Here is a 19,975-nt window from a genome sequence, read left to right as displayed (position 1 = left end):
ATCTGACAAAAGATTTTTGAATTTTAATGGAATAAGCTTTGAGAGGAAAACATGTCATATGCTTCTCATGGTTAACTCTAAGTTATCGCTTCTATATGGAACGATGTTGTTACTCACAATGTATGGTATCTCTGTTATTTTCAATAAAAGCTTTTTGAAAAAAACAAAAAAAAACAAATCTATGGCAAGACTTGAAAATTGCTGTTCACAGATGCTCTCCATCCAATCTGACAGACTTTGAGTTATTTTGCAAAGAAGAATAGGCAAAAACTTCACTCTCTAGAATAGATTGTGCAAAGCTGGTAGAGACATACCCAAGTCTTGCAGCTGTAATTGCAGAAAAAGGTGGTTCTACAAAGCATTGACTCAGGGGGGCTGAATACAAATGCACGCCACGCTTTTCACAAATTTATTTGTATAAAAATTGAAAACCATTTATAATTTTCCTTCCACTTCACAATTATGTGTCACTTTGTGTTGCTCTATCACATAAAATCCCAATAAAATACATTTACGTTTTTGGTTGTAACATGACAAAATGTGGAAAGTTTCAAGGGGTATGAATACTTTTTCAAGGCACTGTATGAAGGATGAAATGCATCCAGTGGCAGTTAGGGTCCTTTGTCGGGACCTGGATCACCTGCTGGTGGAACTGTGCTTCCAAGGGCAGAAGGTTGTAGTTCCGGTGTCCACCAGTGGTGGTCTCCCAGCAGCCAGCAGATCCCAGTAAGCAGTTTGTACCTGATGCTGGCTGCTGGAAGACATGTAGTTTCTGCTGTACATTTCCCTCTTGTTCAGTGTTTTGCTTTGCTGCCAGATACTGCCAAGCCATTTATCTTTTTTCCTGCTCTTGATCGCGCACTTTGCCTTGTACCTATACCCTGAATCCTGCTGCCTTATTCCTACTCCCCTTTGTTCCTGATCCCAATTTTGGTTCTCCCTTCCAATATGTTCCCTGCACCTCCAGTTTTACCCTGCTTGTGCTCCCATTTGTGTATATTGTATATAGTAGTTCTCTAGTTAGGCTTTCTGTTACTCTGTTCGATTGTTCAGTTCGGTATTTTGTCACCGGGTCTTTGGTTCACTTATATCTTTAGGTATACTATTTGCTGGTGTTTGGATGGATTTTGGTTTCACTATAAAAAATCTTACTTTAAATATATATTATTATTATACAGGTTTTATATAGCGCCAACAGTTTGCGCAGCGCTTTACAACATGAGGGCAGACATAACGGTTACATTACAATTTGGTACAAGAGGAATCAGAGGGCCCTGCTCGTTAGAGCTTACAATCTAAAATACAGTGGTGTGAAAAAGTGTTTGCCCCCTTCCTCATTTCCTGTTCCTTTGCATGTTTGTCACACTTAAGTGTTTCGGAACATCAAACCAATTTAAACAATAGTCAAGGACAACACAAGTAAACACAAAATGCAATTTGTAAATGAAAGTGTTTATTATTAAAGGTGAAAAAAAATCCAAACCATCATGGCCATGTGTGAAAAAGTGATTGCCCCCCTTGTTAAAACATACTATAACTGTGGTTGTCTACACCTGAGTTCAATTTCTCTAGCCACACCCAGGCCTGATTATTGCCACACCTGTTCACAATCAAGGCATCACTTAAATAGGAGCTGCTTGACACAGTAAGGTCCACCAGAAGATCCTTAAAAGCTACATATCATGCCGAGACCCAAAGAAATTCAGGAACAATTGAGAAAGAAAGTAATTGAGATCTATCAGTCTGGAAAGGGTTATAAAGCCATTTCCAAAGCTTTGGGAATCCAGCGAACCACAGTGAGAGCCATTATCCACAAATGGCGAAGACATGGAACAGTGGTGAACCTTCCCAGGAGTGGCCGGCCGCCCAAAATTACCCCAAGAGCGCAGCGACGACTCATCCAAGAGGTCACAAAAGACCCCACAACAACGTCCAAGGAACTGCAGGCCTCACTTGCCTCAGTTAAGGTCAGCGTTCATGCCTCCACCATCAGGAAAAGACTGGGCAAAAATGGCCTGCATGGCAGAGTTCCAAGGAGAAAACCACTGCTGAGCAAAAAGAACATCAAAGCTCGTCTCAATTTCTCCGCAACACATCTTGATGATCCCCAAGACTTTTGGGACAACATTCTGTGGACCGATGAGACAAAAGTGGAACTCTTTGGAAGGTGTGTGTCCAAGTATATCTGGCGTAGAAGGAACACTGCATTTCATAAAAAGAACATTATACCAACAGTAAAATATGGTGGTGGTAGTGTGATGGTCTGGGGCTGTTTTGCTGCTTCAGGACCTGGAAGACTTGCCGTGATAAAAGGAACTATGAATTCTGCTGTCTACCAAGAGATCCTGAAGGAGAATGTCCGACCATCTGTTCGTGTACTCAAGCTGAAACGAACTTGGGTTCTGCAGCAGGACAATGATCCTAAACACACCAGCAAGTCCACCACCGAATGGCTGAAGAAAAACAAAATTAAGACTTTGGAGTGGCCTAGCCAAAGTCCTGACCTGAATCCTATTGAGATGTTGTGGTATGACCTTAAAAAGGCCGTTCATGCTCGAAAACCCTCTAATGTAACTGAATTAGGACAATTCTGCAAAGATGAGTGGGCCAAAATTCCTCTAGGACGCTGTAAAAGCCTCATTGCACGTTATCGCAAACGCTTGGTTGCAGTTGTTGCTGTTAAGGGTGGCCCAACCAGTTATTAGGTTTAGGGGGCAATCACTTTTTCACACAGGGCCATGATGGTTTGGATTTTTTTTCACCTTTAATAATAAACACCTTCATTTACAAATTGCATTTTGTGTTTACTTGTGTTGTCCTTGACTATTGTTTAAATTGGTTTGATGTTCCGAAACACTTAAGTGTGACAAACATGCAAAGGAACAGGAAATGAGGAAGGGGGCAAACACTTTTTCACACCACTGTATATATATATTGTCAGGCCTCAGTTTCCCAGTGTAGCTATGAAGATTTGGCCATCTCTGCGGCTGATTCCTGACAGGTTTTCTGATCAGCGCTGCCTGTAATTTTTTTAGGCAGACCTGATAGGAAGCTCCATCCAGATTTATCTGTAGCGCTACCCCCACAGGAGCCGCTTAAGTATGTTTATTACGAACTCTGCCTCTCAACAACAATAACAGTCTCAGCACCCTCTGGCACACCTGGCAATAGTGTAAGTGCAAGGACCAATGAGAAATACACACAGTATGATAAAACACAGAACTTGTCTTTACGGCAATATTTCTGTGGAAAAAAATAGTAACAAACAGTAACAATATATATTAAAGTAATGCAATTGGAGAGCAATAACTGAGGTTAAGAGCAATATAGCTTGAGGGGATTCAAAACCTAAGAGCAGAGGCAAACACTTCAATAACAATAAATCACAATATTGCAATCTGTATCAGATTGGTTACCTTTACTCAAGTTGGCTTTATGAGTCCAGGCAGGAGGAGAGCAGAGGACTGCCCCTTTTAATGTCAGACCTCTCTTCTGTCCCGACACCACAGGTCCAACTTCAAACACTGAACTCAAATCACTATTAACTTAACTTCCCAGATAAAGTGTCCCTGAGTATGTGTGTGCGGGCACTAGTATCTTCAGTTCTTTTGATTAAAGATGAAGTTTAGTATTTTCGGCTGGCCACTCTCATCGGTGCACTTAAACTCCCGAAAAGCAGGGCCAAACAACACAACTGGCCCCGATTATCAAGTAAAGAATGCAATATCTTCCTCAGCAAGGTGAAATAACAATGGTGTCTGTATACAGTGTCTCTGTGAATTGATGGCCTTATCCTTTAGCCCTGTGGCACAAAAAGTGTCAGCAAGATGACTAACATCAATGATGTCTGTATTCAGTGCCCATTTAACTCTGTGTGCAGTGTCCTTGTTTCCTGCAAAAGGGGCGAAAAGACCTCTCACCCAATCTTGCAGCCAAGCTCCAAACGAACGTCCTGGAACAGGCAGGCTCTTCTAGGAACCGGTGCGCGATGACGGCTTCTTTTACTTGGAGATGGGAGGGGTAGTTATTCCATCCCAGACCTCGCTGGCCAATGGCCTCCTTTCCTGCAGGGGAAATGAAAACGAGGCTTGGAGCGCAAATAACCGGTGCGCGATGATGCTAATGGTTACATCGCGATCATGTGACTATGGACCGATGACGCTTTACACACTTATTGCTCTGTATGAATGACCCATATAGTGGGGAGGAGCTGGCACATAGTAATCACTTGTGATTGGTTAACAGAGTTCCTTGGTGTCAGCAGGGGTGAACCACACAGTGAGGAGCTGACACTGCATTGGTTCTCAGAGTTTTCTGGTGTCAGCGATACACAGCTGATTTGTTTTGTAATGATTAGTATATTGCTATATAAGCGAGGTAGCACACAACAGGTTATATGCCTCTTTTGTCCGAAACATGTCGGGTTGCTAGCCTATTGTACTTTTGTTACCACGCTTTTTTTATGTGATCACTTCATGCACCCATCATGATTGGTGACGGTACATTTTTATCTAATTTTTAATAAAACCATAACTTTTTTATTTGGATTCATGCACTATGTGGAGGCCCTTTTTTTCTATTTTTCCATGATTTCATAACTCTGACTGGATGCTATTGGGAGTACCACAGATCGTTCCAGTTGGTGATCACCTTTGCATGCAGGCACGTTCACCTGACATGTGGCCAAGGTATATCATCACACCATAATTTCCCAGTTAAGATCCACTGGAGTGGATGACTCAAAGGTTCGTTTGACCCACCGCTATTCGGCGTGTGTGTCCACCATCTGTGGTAAGTGTATTCAATCTGTTTGTCGTCACACCCACATGGTTTCATTTATCATCACTTCTGAAGAAGTGTCACTCCTATTTTCCTTGTAATAGGATCATATAACATCTGAGGGAGGAGCTTCCAGCTACAGTGATTCGTTTTTCACAGACTGTCCTTGTTTGATTTATTTTCACAAAGACTTTTTTTTTTTTACTTGGATATATTGTAGCAGTATTTGTCACATATTGATCTTCACAGATAATTTTTTTTGGCTGGTTTGGTTGCAAAGATTGTCTTATTTGGTCACATCACAGCAGTATTTGTTTTATATTGATGCACTTTGTTGCAGACGTCTATGTTACTGGTTCACACTAATCAGCAGACACCTGTGCATTCCTTATCCCTGGGGTATTGCTCCAGGAACTTCCTTTAGAAGTATTTGTATATTTGCTGTGCACTTGTATACTGCTGGTAGTCAATAATTTAGCACTCATCCCATGAGGTGACTCCCCGGGATTTTAATACATTTATTTTTCTTCTTATAGCGCTGCATTTTATATTTTTCATTTATCTTCTAGGGACCCTACTGGTCACCTCACACCAGAGCACTTCACATCATCGATGCAGGCGAGTCTGGAAATGCACCTGGGATCCCCCTCTCACAGGCTGGATGTCCCGATTGTCTGTGGATACCTAAAATCACTTTGCAGCTATTGTTTGTAAATGTGACAGAGGCTTTTGGAGGGGACTGAATGCTAGCCTCTTGATTACCGATTATGGGCCCTGGCATTTGGGGGAACAGTGCTCTTTGTGAGCTCTATGCTTGTGGACCCTTAAGGTGGTGTTACTTTAGATTCAGGTCCATGTCCCTAAGACACACAGACTCTGGGAACCCTGTATATGCCATATTAGAAATAGTGACTGAGAAAATATATCTTGAATTACTTAAAATGGGACAATAATATTTATCCACAATATCTCCCAGGATATATGTAAAGACTATTCTTAGTTTTTTTGATTCTGAACTCAACATGTTAGTTGAGAGAGCTGATCACATTGGCCTCTGTACAATATAGGAGACGGGCCGACTCCTGCTATTGTGTGAAGGTGTCCTGTGTTATACTTATGATAATGCATAAACTACTGTGTGAAGCTCGGTGACAACAAGTCTGACCTTTAGTGAAATCCTAATTAATCATAACAATGCTCAGGAGGGCATGGAGTCACATAGACTGCTTTAATGGATTAGTTAATTAGGTTTCTTACAGTTGTATTGTTAGAGTAATATGAGCAGGGGGGGGCTCCTCTACTACTGTATATAAAACTTGTATTTTGGTTCTAAATAAAGGAGTCCATGTTAAGCAACTAAACAAGTATCATCTTGTTTTGTGTTTGTGAGCGGTTGGAATATCTGATATCTATATTTAGACTGGTATATGACAAAAGCACTCAAGAGGAGTGTGGGACGTTTTGTTACAGTAAAAGTCCTTCTGATTTGCTCCTGTCATTGGCTCTCCTCTTCCTGCCAATAGTGACACAGGGGAGGATGCAAAGTGAGCAGCCCTGTGTGTCTGTGGGAGGAGAAAAAAAGGGAGGGGGGAAATATCCCCTTCAGAAACTGACAGGCACTTTCTCCCTCACAGAAGAATCCTGGCCAGCTTGGCCAGGCAGCAGGATATGTAGGGCAACCGCTACACATGTACAGGCTGGGGTAAACAGATTTATGCTGTTGAAATTTGGGCATTAAACTAAACAGGCACAATGTCACAAAAGGGACATCCATCCTATTCTGCTTTCAATGCAGCAAGGGATCTGTTTGTGGATCCCCTGCTGAACAGAGCAGCGCACATCCATGTGAAAGGGCCATTAGGCAAACATTAAAGCAGTTGAAAATAGTACATACTTTGTTGTAAAACACAAAAAAGTTTGCCAGTATTCACAAAGATTGAACTGATACATTTAGGGTTAAATCTTAATTTGCTAATTTTTTTTTATCAGTGAAGATATGAAGGCATGCAGGCACATTAGGGAAAACAGGGGTACGTGATGAATTATTGCAGGCATCAAATATCCAAACCTATGCTATCCTTCTATCCAGTGTTATACGTTAGTTCCATTTTCACTTTGTCGTTGGGGATTCTGCCTCCAGAGACTTGAATGTAAATACCACTTCCAACACATACATTTTTCCCTAGTGAGATCCCACCTCCAGCACACATTGATCCTTTCTAAGTGAGATCCCACTTCTAGCAAACATATTGGTCTTTAACCAGTAAGATCCCACCTCCAAGTGCCTAAGGCCATATACAGTAAGCAACCAAATCCGTTTAAGTCAAACTATTCCCATGTAGATAAGGAACAAATAAATACACTTACTGAACAATTTATTATTACACTATAAATAATACTGGGTAAGGCCTCTCCATTTACTCTCAAAAACACCTCAGTTCTTCATGTAATGAATTACACAAACATTCTTTTAAGCTTCTGGTCCATGCTGACATGATTGCATCAGACGATTTCTGAAGATTTATCAGCTGTATGTCCATGCCACCAATCTCCCATTCTACCACATCCCAAAAGTGTACTATTTTAATCAGATCCATTGACAGCCCTACCACCTGTGTGCCTCAGTAGTAATTGAAATGCATCAGACCAAGCTATATATCTTAAGACTTCAACTGCCCAGATTTGGTATACCTGTGTGCTTCACTTTCTGTCCCATAGTCAAACAGGAAGTGAGATGAAATCCCTCCAAATTAAAGAAATTCCTTCGGGGCCACCAGGTCACCAAAACTAGTGTGTCTCCATTGGAAGAATTCCCCTCCATTACTTTTTTGGTAACAAACCAAAATTTGTGATTTTCATTCACTTTTAACGATAACCGTAAACGGGACAAATAGAGAGAGAGGGTGAATCTCCTTAGCAGGGGCACAGACAGCAATAAAAATGGATAAGCATTCTAAACAATCTCCACACTATCCAAAACATTTTTTTTTAAGTTTTGCCTTTAGTTATACTTTAATAGCAGAAAAAAGGAATGGGAGGAGGGGCTTCAAAAGAGGCTCCTATACTAGTGGACAAAAATTGTCCGGTACCTCATCCTGGAAATAGACTACAAAAAAACAACCCTACCACACTAATGCCGCGTACACACGATCAAACAAACAATCGGGTGGAAAAGTCCGGCAAACTCAAGTCCGCCGGACAATCCCCCCGTGTGTAGCCTCCGGCGTACTTTTTTTTTACCCGAAAGTACGGCGGACTTAGAAAGTAGTTTTGCACTCCAATCTTCCTGCCGGACTTGCATTTCGGCGGACAATCCGGCCGTGCGTATGCCAGTCCGCCCTACTTTTGAAATGAACGGACTTTTCCCGCCTGCAGAAAAGTCCGCTCATTCTGAGCACGTCTCCAGGTAGGCGGGGCCCACGAAGGATGCGTCGCTGGCCCAGCCACCTGGTATGGACTTAAAGGGGAACCCAAACGCCGAAAAAAATCGGCGTGGGGGTCCCCCCCAGGTCCACATCAGACCCTTGTCCGAGCACGCTACCCGGCCGGCCAGGAAAGAGGGGGGACAAGCGAGCGCCTCCTCACTCCTGAGCCGTACCAGGCCGCGTGCCCTCAACATGGGGGGGTGCCTTGTTGATGAGGACAAGGGCCTCTTCCCGACAACCCTGGCTGTTGGTTGTCGGGGTCTGCGGGCGGGGGGCTTATCGGAATCCGGGAGCCCCCTTTAATAAAGGGGTCCCTGGATACCGGCCCCCCACCCTATGTGAATGAGTATGGGGTACAATGTACCCCTACCCATTCACCTGTAAAATAAAGTACAAAAAAACACAACACACAAGGGTTAAAATAGTTTATTGCACAGCTCCAGGGGTCTTCTGTCTTCGGGGGTCTTCTCGCCGGACTTCTCCGCTATCTTCTGCTAGCTCTTTTACTAGCAGAGGAGCCCAGCTTTCTTCCTCACCTCCGCCCTCTTCTTCCGACTTCGGGGGTCTTGTCCCCCTCTTTGGTTCTTCTGCCGGGCCACCGCGCCTTCTTATAGCTCTTTTACAGGCGGTGGCCCGGTCTTCTGTCGCCATTGTCGTCGCTGCTGTCGTCGCCTTCTGTTCTTCTCTTCAGATGTTGCCTCGTCGCATCCTCCGCTCACAATGGCTCCGACGCGACGACTTATATAGGGACATCACCGGATGATGTCCCCACCCATTATGGTGTCACAGTCCCAGAGGATGCTGGGACTGTGACATCATAATAGGCGGGGATATCATCCGGTGATGTCCCTATATAAGTCGCCGCGCGCCCGGTCCCCGTCATTGTGAGCGGAGTGAGCAACGAGGCAACATCTGAAGAGAAGAACAAAACACAAGAAAAGTTATTTATGCTTGCACATGATTGGATGAAAAAATAACAAGGTTACAGTGAAAAAAGATAGCGCTTGAAGAGTGAAAGTATGAATAGGCCAATGCAGACTGGTAAATAGCAGAAAGACAGAATGTATACTCTGGGAATACAGTTGGTATTGTACAAAGCATGGTTAATTAAACGCATCTCACAGTATATGTTCTAAGCCCTGATGTGATACGGCTTTATTGTGGAGGCCTAAACTAGGAATTGTGGCCAAATATCATCTGATGACTATTCACATAGTTGTGTTTCATTTATGATAAACTGATACATTAATAATTTTTTTGGTGCTACGCAATTTCTTCTATATAGCTTTAGGTTATACTTATCTTATTCCATTGTGGTAACAAGCAATAAAATGGTCATTACCACAATGCTTGGTAATATGCTGGTATAAGTTTGATTCACTGCCAACCATGTATTTTGAATGGTACCTAAACGCAGATATGAAGTAAGCAAAAATGCACGTGTGTGAATATTATATGCATTGGGGTGCACTATATTGGCAAAAAAATGCAGATGACAGCGGCGACAGAAGACCAGGCCATCGCCCGTAAAAGAGCTATAAAAAGGCGCGGTGGCCCGGCAGAAGAACCGAAGAGGGGGACAAGACCCCCAAAGTCGGAAGAAGAGGGCGGCGGCGAGGAAGAAAGCCGGGCTCCTCCGCTAGTAAAAGAGCTAGCAGAAGAGAGCGGAGGAGTCCGGCGAGAAGACCCCCGAAGATGGAAGACCCCCAGAGCTGTGCAATAAACTATTTTAACCCTTGTGTTTTTTTGTACTTTATTTTACAGGTGAATGGGTAGGGGTACATTGTACCCCATACTCATTCACATAGGGTGGGGGGGCGGTATCCGGGGGCCCCCTTATTAAAGGGGGCTCCTGGATTCCGATAAGCCCCCCGCCCGCAGACCCCGACAACCCTGTGTCGGGAAGAGGCCCTTGTCCTCATCAACATGGGGACAAGGTGCTTTGGGGTGGGGGGCAGCGCGGCCCCCCTTCCTCAAGGCACCCCCCCATGTTGAGGGCACGCGGCCTGGTACGGCTCAGGAGGGGGGGGCGCTCTCTCGTCCCCCTCTTTCCTGGCTGGCCGGGTAGTGTGCTCGGACAAGGGTCTGATGTGGACTGGGGGGGACCCCCACGCCGATTTTTCGGCGTTGGGGTTCCCCTTTAAGTCCATACCAGGTGGCGGGGCCTGCGACGCATCCTTCGCGGGCCCCGAATACCTGGAGACGTGCTCAAAATAAGCGGACTTTCCTCCGCGTGTGTGGGCAAATCCGTTCATTTCAAAAGTACGGCGGATAGTACGGCGGACTTAGTACACCGTATTAGTCCGCTGAAAAAGTGCCGTGTGTGGGCAAGTAGCCCGTTCGGAAAGTCCGGCGGACAGTCCGGCGGGAAGTCCGCCAGACTAAGTCCGCCGGATAGTCTGCTACGTGTGTACGCGGCATAAGTTTAAGGACTTCAGCGGTACCAATAAGAAAAAATATCAATGAAGTTTTATTATACAAAATTTTAAATATAGACATGACATGCAAGTATATAAATGTGCCACAAATAATTAAAACAAAAAGTTATTATGCTCTCAGTGTTTTTCCTCATCCACCCCATGAGCAGGTCGCTGTAGCTTCGACACAGGTGCGTTTCACAGAACATAGCCCACTTCAGAAATATTGCAGCCGAGCTCTAAAAATAGAGAGTATATACATCAATTTCAACCTTCGTTTCATCATTGTGTATGTTGGCCCAATAGAGTACTACCACATACCTCAGAGTTCATAAACAGAAGTACAAACAGAGTCACTCCAAATGGTCATTTTACAGCCAGCCGCTGCCAACCCTCAGGTCGCATGGGGTGGTCCAATTAGCCCTTCATGAGGATAGTTTTGGATAGGTATGCATCTTCGAAAAATATCACATAGAGCTGCTAATAAAGAGCTTAACTAGTGGGACAAAGCCAGTACGTATGGCACGAGGAAAAACAAAAAAGTGTAAGGGGGTGCAGGAGGGTGCCTTACTGAAGGGCCCTTTACGATACAAACTACACCCCCACTCCCCACTTTAAAAATCTCATACTTAGATCCAATTCACTACATAAAAGGGATCTCCAGCACTTTAAAGGAACCACATATCCTCACCAGCTCTCATTAGAATAGTGCCACAAGGGTATGTCGCATATTATGCACTTACCTAGCATCTATAATGTAAAGCCTACCATCAATAGCGCCCAATGTATCCAAGGTTTGTGGGGGTAGTGAGGAATGGCAGGCAGGTGGACACAGATGTGTCATTACCCTACGCCTAATAATTAATACTCAAATCAACATGTGCTATGCAAAAAGTCCATATTAAATCCTCTATGCATTTAGCTACCTAGCGTCATCAGGAGGTCCGGCTTCCTGATGACGCTAGGTAGCGAACGCATAGAGGTTGGATCGTCGCCGCAATTACCATGGACCGCATGTGACGTCACGTCCGGTTAGGCAGCGAGACGCATCCCGCTATCTGGTGAGACAGATGGTGGCTTTTGTTCTTACCATTCAATGGCAGTGTGTTGGATAGTACATATTGGGATTAACGTTTATGCTGGTCAAGCTGGTTCCGGTCTGGGTACCCTGACTAGTAAGCGCATACAAGAGGGGATGGATTTTAAATGTAATTTTAAATAAAAAACTGTGTTGCACGATCACTGTGTTACTTTATTTCCGGATGAATATGGTCAGTTTAATATGGACATTTTTGCATAGCACATGTTGATTTGAGTATTAATGCACATATTTATCACAAATAGAATATTGGCATAATTATAGTTTGATTGATATTTTATTTCACAGAAATGTTTTGTGTATTTTACACAATATTGAGTAGTAGTGTGTAAGATTCATATCACTTAGCACATATAGGCATTAGGATACTTATAGTTTATATAGCGCCTACTTTATATTTTTTGGTTTGATTCATTAGCGTGGTTCACACATAAAGGGGCAACTGTCACATATTGTTATATAGGGTTGGCACCTTTTACATTTAGGAATTATTTACTTATAATCTGATGTTCCCAACCCCCCCAAAGTACAGATTAGCACAAAAAAGTCCCCATCGCCATTCCCTGCACCTGGGAGGTAGTGGGAACCTTTAAAGAGAAAAAAAAATATTATGCAGGATGAATTTGAAAAGAGTAATAAACTCATTATACACTTTTTGATTAGTATATATTTTTTTCTTTGACAGTTCCTAACACCTCCAGGTGCAGGGAGTGGTGATGGGGACTTCGTATGTCAGTATGTACCTGTTCAAGGGCAAAGAATCTTACACTATGAGGGTTTTTATTGTGTTTCCATGTCTTCCAATGGGGGACATGTCACCTCCCTTAATGGCAGAAACATGGTCTTAAATGCGTTGGCAGAAATGCCGCTTGGTTTTACTGACATAGAAGCTGCCACATACAAGCCATAAGCTAAACGATACCCATTGTCTGGCTATTTGTAAAGAGCTTGGCTTGGTGGATTTCAACATTTTTTTTTTAGAGCGTGTCTGTCCGGGCCACAAATATTGGCAGTATGCATGACCACCACATTTGTGGGTTCCAGGATATTTAAATTTACATTGTCTGCCTTCTCTGTTAAAGTGACTCTCTACCAGTTGGTCTTGTATTGAGTTGTTCCTGCGATAGACAATTTCTGCTTTGTCCTTAATACAGTTCGCTACCTGGGGGGTCAGCCTTCAATAGATACTAATACTTATCAGGCGTAGGGTAATGACACATCTGTGTCCTCCTGCCTGCCATTCGCTACCTCCACAAACCTTGGATACATTGGACACTATTGATAACAGGCTTTACATAATAGATGCTAGGTAGGTGCATAATATGGGACATACTCTTGTGGCAGTATTCTAATGAAGGCTGGGTAGGATATGTGGTTCCTTACAGTGAAGGAGGCCCCCCCTATGTAGTGAATTTGATATAAGTATATAAGATTTTTAAAGTGGGGAGTATGGGTGTAATTTGTACCCTACAGTAAGGCACCATTTACATTTTGTATAAAACGTGATTGATATTTTATCTTATTGGTACAGTTGAAGTCCTTAAACTTAGTGTGGTAGGGTTGTTTGTGTAGTATACTTTAATAGCAGTGAACAGATCCAACCGCTGACAAGCATGGCGGAGGATCAGCTCTGTAGCCATCAATAGCAACTTCCAACAACAATAAAGTGGATCATTCTTATTTTAATCAGGCCCGGTAACACATCTGCTTGTCCAGCAAACAGGAACACACGGGCTGTTTATTGCTATTTTTCGGAATAAAATTGTTGGGACGTTACTGTGGTGTGCAGCCGTTCTTTTCTTCCTATTGATCATCAGTGGCGGGCCATGGCTTGCAATCAGAGCATTCGGACTGTAGTGATTGCTTGCCTGGAGCGGTGTCTTCCTTGTTTGAAACACGGGATAAAGTGTTGCAGACATCATGTACTGAAAACAACTCAGATAATGGAGCCAATTAATTGGTAATGCCATCTAAGCACCAGTATATCTTTCAAAAAATGGGCAATCCGCTCAATTTCCCTTCAATATCAGTTTTATGTAATGATCAGCCTTAAATTCAGTATGTCTTTCATAGTACTTCCATGGCAGGATTGTACCTTCTCCCCACATGATGGATCCACTGTCACCTACCTTTATAGGCTCATGCACACTGCAGATCAAAAAACAAAAAAACAAACTGCTTTTAAAGGCATTTGCACTTTTATTTTAGCTTGAAGAAGCTTGTGCTTTTTTATGCTCTTGTGCATGTTTTTACTGAGCTTCTTCAAGCTTATTTGAGCATAAGTGTTTTCCCACAAACCTTCACTGGAACAAACGTTTTCGTGTGTTTTCAAGCTTCTTTGAGGTCTTTGGGGCACTAGCTCCTCTCAAAAACGTGAGTTTGGTGGGAGTTTTCTTCTGCCTGTAGGAGCATATGCCTGAAAACGCCTGAAAAAGCCATAGTGTGCATGGTACACATTGGCTAACATGGAGGGGAGTTTCCAGGCAGAAAGAATAATAGCTCAAAGCCTGTAGGAGCAGCTTCTTTGAGCTGCAGTGAGCATTAAAATGGTGCCATATGGGAGATCCTAGAGGTGCAACATGAATATTGAGAAGAAACCGAAAATCAATTGCCAGGTAGGCTGTGTTACCCGAGATAAATGCAACATTTTCCGTGGGTTTTTGGACACAATAGACAAAATCACAATTTAATTTAAGATTTACTTTTATTGAATAGCTTGTGTATAAACAGAGGCTAAAAATGCTTTTGAATATTTTAACAAATACAATATAATTCCCTTTTTAAATATTATTTATCCATTTTAGAAAAAAAAAGCTGAAAAAAAAAACAAAAAAACAAAAAAAAAAAAACAGGAATCTGGCGCTCTTTCCTACCACTAAAATAGGGGAAAGCGAAAACACATTTGTCTCTGCTGTTGGAGCTGAACTAGTCAATCTCCGCTTGCGGCTCCCAGGATCCTCCTGGTAACAAGAGATCAGTGAGTGCTTCCCCTAACAATGTATACAGGACAGAGCACAGTATGTCACAAAACATTAAATATTGCTGGATTGATATAAAAAATTTAAACTCATTTTACTGGGTTGTGAGCCACCACTCAAGATCTAAAAAGTACCAAAACGATTTAACTATCTGAAGCTTTGCACCGAGTTAAACTGCTATTCAGTGCAAGTCCCCAATAAACTGACTAAAAGCTGCATATACATTTGAATAGAAATGGTCCCGAAAACAAAGGTCCTGAAGCTTGAGATTAAAATTCAGTAGTCACTACACAATACTAAATAGTGAACAATCATTTTTATTTTATTAAAACATTCAGGTGGATTGTGGCTCTACACAGTACACACAATGCACATTAAAGCCTCAGATGTGCTCAGCAGCTTCCTATGTGCAAAACGCCAAGGGCAGCCTTACTTCATGGCACATTATCCACATGAATTACATACCTCGAACCTCACTATCTTCATGTACAGACCATGTCTGACACTGGACCCCAAGGAAATTAAAGACAGAGGAAATTCCTCCATGTTTCTGGCAGTGAAATCCTGTAGTCCAAAGTGTAAAGCACCTGAACACAGAGACCAGCTCCGCTTTCGAAATGTGGCATTGTGCAGGACATTATTCCGGCAAATGCTGGGACATGGCATTGATCGCTTATAAAAAAAAGTTTCTTTATGGCTTCAGATCCCAATGTAGACATATCATTGGATAACGTCTTCCTTTGCACCAGCTCATTGTTGCTGCTCTAGAGTCCACCGATAGGCCAAGACAGTGAACTCAGTGTCCAAAAAACACATTTCTAAGGGCAAAAAAGCCTGCTTCTACAGAACAAGAACTGATTCTGACATTTTTGGCTATATCTCTCTCTCAACACAAACCACTCAGAACAATAAACCACCTGGAAAAACATGCAGCAAACAACACGGACATTAAAAGTGTTCTAAAATCTATGACATATACACCTGAAATAACAGGCACAAAGAAGTCCTAATAGAAAAATCCCAGCACTAAAACGTGGACCTCCGATAAATCCAGCATTGGGAAGGTTCATTCAGCAGCAGGCCTGACTTGTTGGCCTTTTTTGACATCTAGTGGCTGAAGCTTATCATGACACATACTATGTAGAAACAAATTACTATTGCATTTTATAAATTGTAACACTGTGCAAAGACAAGCTGAAGCTCTGCCCTGTAGCAATGTCAACTCATTACTTATCATACAAATTAGATCCTATTTTTATGTGACAAACAGTCTGCTGATTAAAAGAAAATATAAAACCTACAGTACACATTGAAGGCAGAGCAATAGGCAGTAACTTCATTTTGGTTCCTGATGAGATACAGACATCGTTTTATAGGTTAATGGGGAGCCCATAGCCCACAGCTGCTCTAAAGTTTATCTAAAAACGTATAAATAAATAAATTAAAAATAGCACTTTTGATGCTAACAATTGCTATATTGCAAGCCACCTAGGGATTGCTAACTTTTTTTTTTTTTTTTTTTTTTAAGAGGTGGGGAATCCACCCGCCCCCCCTCCTATACCTCTCACCCTGCACTGATTACAGGCTAGCCAAGTGATCTACAGAGGCTGTGTGCCCTCTCCATAAGCTGCCATAGTACATCACACTTCGGTCGAGAAGAGAATGCTCTGGCGTTTGCTGTCTGGGGTTGGAATGGTGTCAAGCTGTAGAAAGTACAACAGAACCTGCACCTGCAAGACAGTTCAAGATGTCGTTAGGAAAATGCTTACACAAAAGCAATCAGAATAAAGCTAAACAAGACTTCAATTATGCATTTCATAAAAAGAAAGATTCCACAGATCTAAGTGTGGGAAATCTCCCGCTGGCGATACCCATCCTCACTTTAAGTGGCACCCAGTGTTGCCAACCTCTCGCAGCGTTTTTTTACTGACAAAACATGAAAATCTTACTGATGGAGCACTTTTTTTTTTTTTTTTACGGACATCCTGAAAAATAACAGAACAATCAATATCTAAATAGTATAAACATGATATGGAAACACTGAGAATACCTATGATAATTTGCTTGGTTCACACTTAAAAAGTCAACACAGCATAAATATTACCCCCTGATATTTACACACAGTTGTAAACAAAGATTTTTTTTTTTTAAAGTTGGCAACCCTGGTGGCACCTGGCAGAACTCAGAATTTATATACAGGACAGCCTTGTAGGAACATGCTCGTTCTAGTGTTTACTAGCAGTATCAAGCACTAGAGAGTTGAAACCTATTTTTTTTTAGCTAGCAGACCAGATTTGTCAAATTCTATTGGCCTCGGTACCATTTTGGAGAGAGCCAAGGCAGTCGAGTGAAACAGGATTATGGAGCAGTTTTTATAAGGATTCATTAGGTTCTACCATAAACTTTATGTTCTATTGGAAATGTAATTAAATATATTTAGAATTCATAAATCCTCAAGAAGTAATTAAAATACAACTACTGGTAATTACTTCTATAAGAACATGACCTATAAATTATACACGAGATAAACGAGTGCTTTTCAGGTTTTCAACGCAAAACCATGATTGCTTCAGAAAGGCCAAAATTGAGGATATTACAATTTTGGGGATATTGGTATGAGGCTAGTGAAGTATCTTCAGCATAAATAGGCAGTTCACAGTGAATGATGATAGAGCAAAATCCAAACACCAACCAGGTTTGCTGGTAATATTGTACATGAAAACCAAAACCAAAGAAAATTCCCAGCTCAACTTACCAACCAGCCTGCAACCAACCGATATATCCTAACAGTATGCATTATAGTTATAGTTTGCACCTGCTCTGCATCTTATGCATGTATTTTCAAATGCATGCAAACTAAACCCCATGCTGTTAGACAGGATAATTTGGTTGCATGCTGGTTGGGAAACTAGTGTTGTGTGTTGCTCTTGCGCTATCACTTTAAATCAGGCGTCTCAAACTGGTGGCCCTCCACCTGTTGCGAAACTACAAGTCCCATCATGTCTCTACCTGTGGGAGTCATGCTTGTAACGGTCAGCCTTGCAATGCATCATGGGACTTGTAGCTTCGCAACAGCTGGAGGGCCACCAGTTTGAGACCCCTGCTTTAAATAAAGTGCGAATTTAAGAGCTGAACAGCTGCTATCACTATAAAGCTTATCTGTGTCTAATGTGTAAAAGAAAGAAAAGAGAGTAGTGTTGCGCTGTCCATAAGATAGTAAGTATAAATAAAGTGACTCCTATAGATATAGCATGTATTCCAAAATGTGTTTCAAAGTGATCCACATATGTAAACAAAATAAGTGATCATGATAAATAAAGTTGCTTCAATAATAAAGTGATATTAGTAATGCACAATAAATGGTGTGTGTACTTTGAAGGTCATGAACTCTTCAATTCTAATACAGTATATTTTATACAATAAAGTGCTAGGGTGCATAATAAATGACTATGAACATATGTCTCAAGGCTGAACACTATATCTTATATACACATGCAAGTGTTTGAACTTTGTTCTATCATCACTGCCAATACTTACTGCAGAGGGCACTTCATAAAATGCATAGACCTATATACATGCAAGGGTTTATGCAACGGTTAGTACTTTGGAAGGCTGTAAATTTGGAATGCTTTCATAAATAGAAGCACTAATAGTTTATTCTTATCAATTAACAATGGAAAGTAAATGAACAGAAGAGAAATCCTAAACAAATCAATATTTGGTGTGACCACCCTTTGCCTTCAAAACTGCATCAATTCTTTTAGGTACACTTGCACTCAGTTTTTGAAGGAACTCATCAGGTATCTTGGATCTTCTGTGGATGTAGGCTGCCTCAAATCCGGCTGTCTCTTTATGTAATCCCAGACATACTCTATGCCATTAAGATTAGGGCTCTGTGGAGGCCGAACTATCACTTCCAGGACTCATTCTTTACATTGAAGATAGTTCTTAAGGACATTTGCTGCATGTTTGTGGTCATTGTCCTGCTGCAGAATACATTTGGGTCCAATCACACACCTCCCTGATGGTATGGCATGATAGATAAGTATCTGCCTGTATTTCTGAGCATTGAGGACACTGCTGATTCTGACCGAATTTCCAACTCCATTTGCAGAAATGTAGCCCCAAACTTGCACGGAACCTCCACCATTCTTCACTCTTGCCTGCTAACATATTATTGTACCACTCTCCAGCCCTTCACAAGTAAACTGCCTCCTGCTACAGGCAAATATTTAAAATTTTGACTCATCAGTCCAGATCACCTGCTGCCCTTTTTCTACACCCCAGTTCCTAGGTTTTCATGCATAGTTGAGTCGCTTAACTTTATTTCCATGTTGGAGGTATGGCTTTTTTCCCCTTTTTTTGGCCAGACTTCTCCAGACAGTAGATGAGTATACCTGGGTCACACTGGTTTCCGCCAGTTCTGTGATGGCACTGCCAGACATCTTTCAATGTTGAAGGGAGTAAGCATGATGGGTCTTTCATATCCTGCATTAAGTTTCCTTGGCCGACCACTGCGTCTGCAGTCCTTAACACTGACCGATCAAAGGTGTCCTCAATACTGAGAAATACAGGCAGATACTTATCCATCATGTCATACCATCAGGGAGGTGTGTGATTGGCCCCAAATTTATTCTGCAGCAAGACAACAACCCCACACATACAGCCAATGTCATTATCTTCAGTGAAAATAACAACATGGAGTCCTGGAAGTGATTGTTTGGCCCCCACAGAGCCCTGATCTCAACATTGAGTCTGTCTGGAATTACATGAAGAGACAGAAGAATTTGAGACAGCCTACATCCACGCAGGATCTGTGGTTAGATCTCCAAGCTGTTGGAACAACCTACGTGCTGAGTTCCTTCAAAAACAGTGTGCACAAGCAACTGTGTGTACCTAGAAGAATTGATGCTGGTTTGAAGCCAAAGGGTAGTCACACCAAATATCGATTTGATTTGGATTTTTCTTCCGTTTGCTCACACTGCCTTTTGTAAATTGATAAAAAAATAAACAAACAATTAAAATATATTTTTTGAAAGCATTCTTACTTTACAGCATTTCTTCACACCTGCCTAAAACTTTTGCACTGCACTGTGCAAATTATATTATATACATACACACATATACATATACACACACATCTGATAAAAACTGATACAAAAATACAAATCCTCCAAGTATTCCAGGTATCTACAGCACATTCTGAAGATTTCCTGCTGGACGGGGTGCAAACCTCCAGAGTTATAAAGTCATAAAAGAAGGAGTAAGGTAAAAGCT

At 42.0% G+C, this 19,975-nt stretch overlaps 1 protein-coding gene across 2 annotated transcripts in view; it reads right to left on the bottom strand.

Annotated features, from left to right (window-relative positions):
- Window positions 1-16,064: 16,064 nt before the first annotated feature.
- The window catches only part of BCR (BCR activator of RhoGEF and GTPase), a 96,378-nt gene continuing 92,467 nt past the window's right edge, over window positions 16,065-19,975 (bottom strand). For both annotated transcript variants that reach the window (XM_077461532.1, XM_077461533.1), the window contains exon 23: window positions 16,065-16,428. In XM_077461532.1, coding sequence (XP_077317658.1) covers window positions 16,339-16,428 — 90 coding nt within the window. In that variant the 3' untranslated portion in view covers window positions 16,065-16,338. The remainder of the gene's footprint in view (window positions 16,429-19,975) is intronic.

This window comes from Lithobates pipiens, unplaced genomic scaffold, assembly GCF_037356315.1.
Source record: "Lithobates pipiens isolate NorthernLeopardFrog02 unplaced genomic scaffold, aLitPip1_a1.2 Scaffold_3, whole genome shotgun sequence".
Lineage (NCBI taxonomy): Eukaryota > Metazoa > Chordata > Amphibia > Anura > Ranidae > Lithobates > Lithobates pipiens.
The sequence above is the reverse complement of the archived record's forward strand: the minus strand, read 5'-3'. Positions and strand labels throughout refer to the sequence as shown.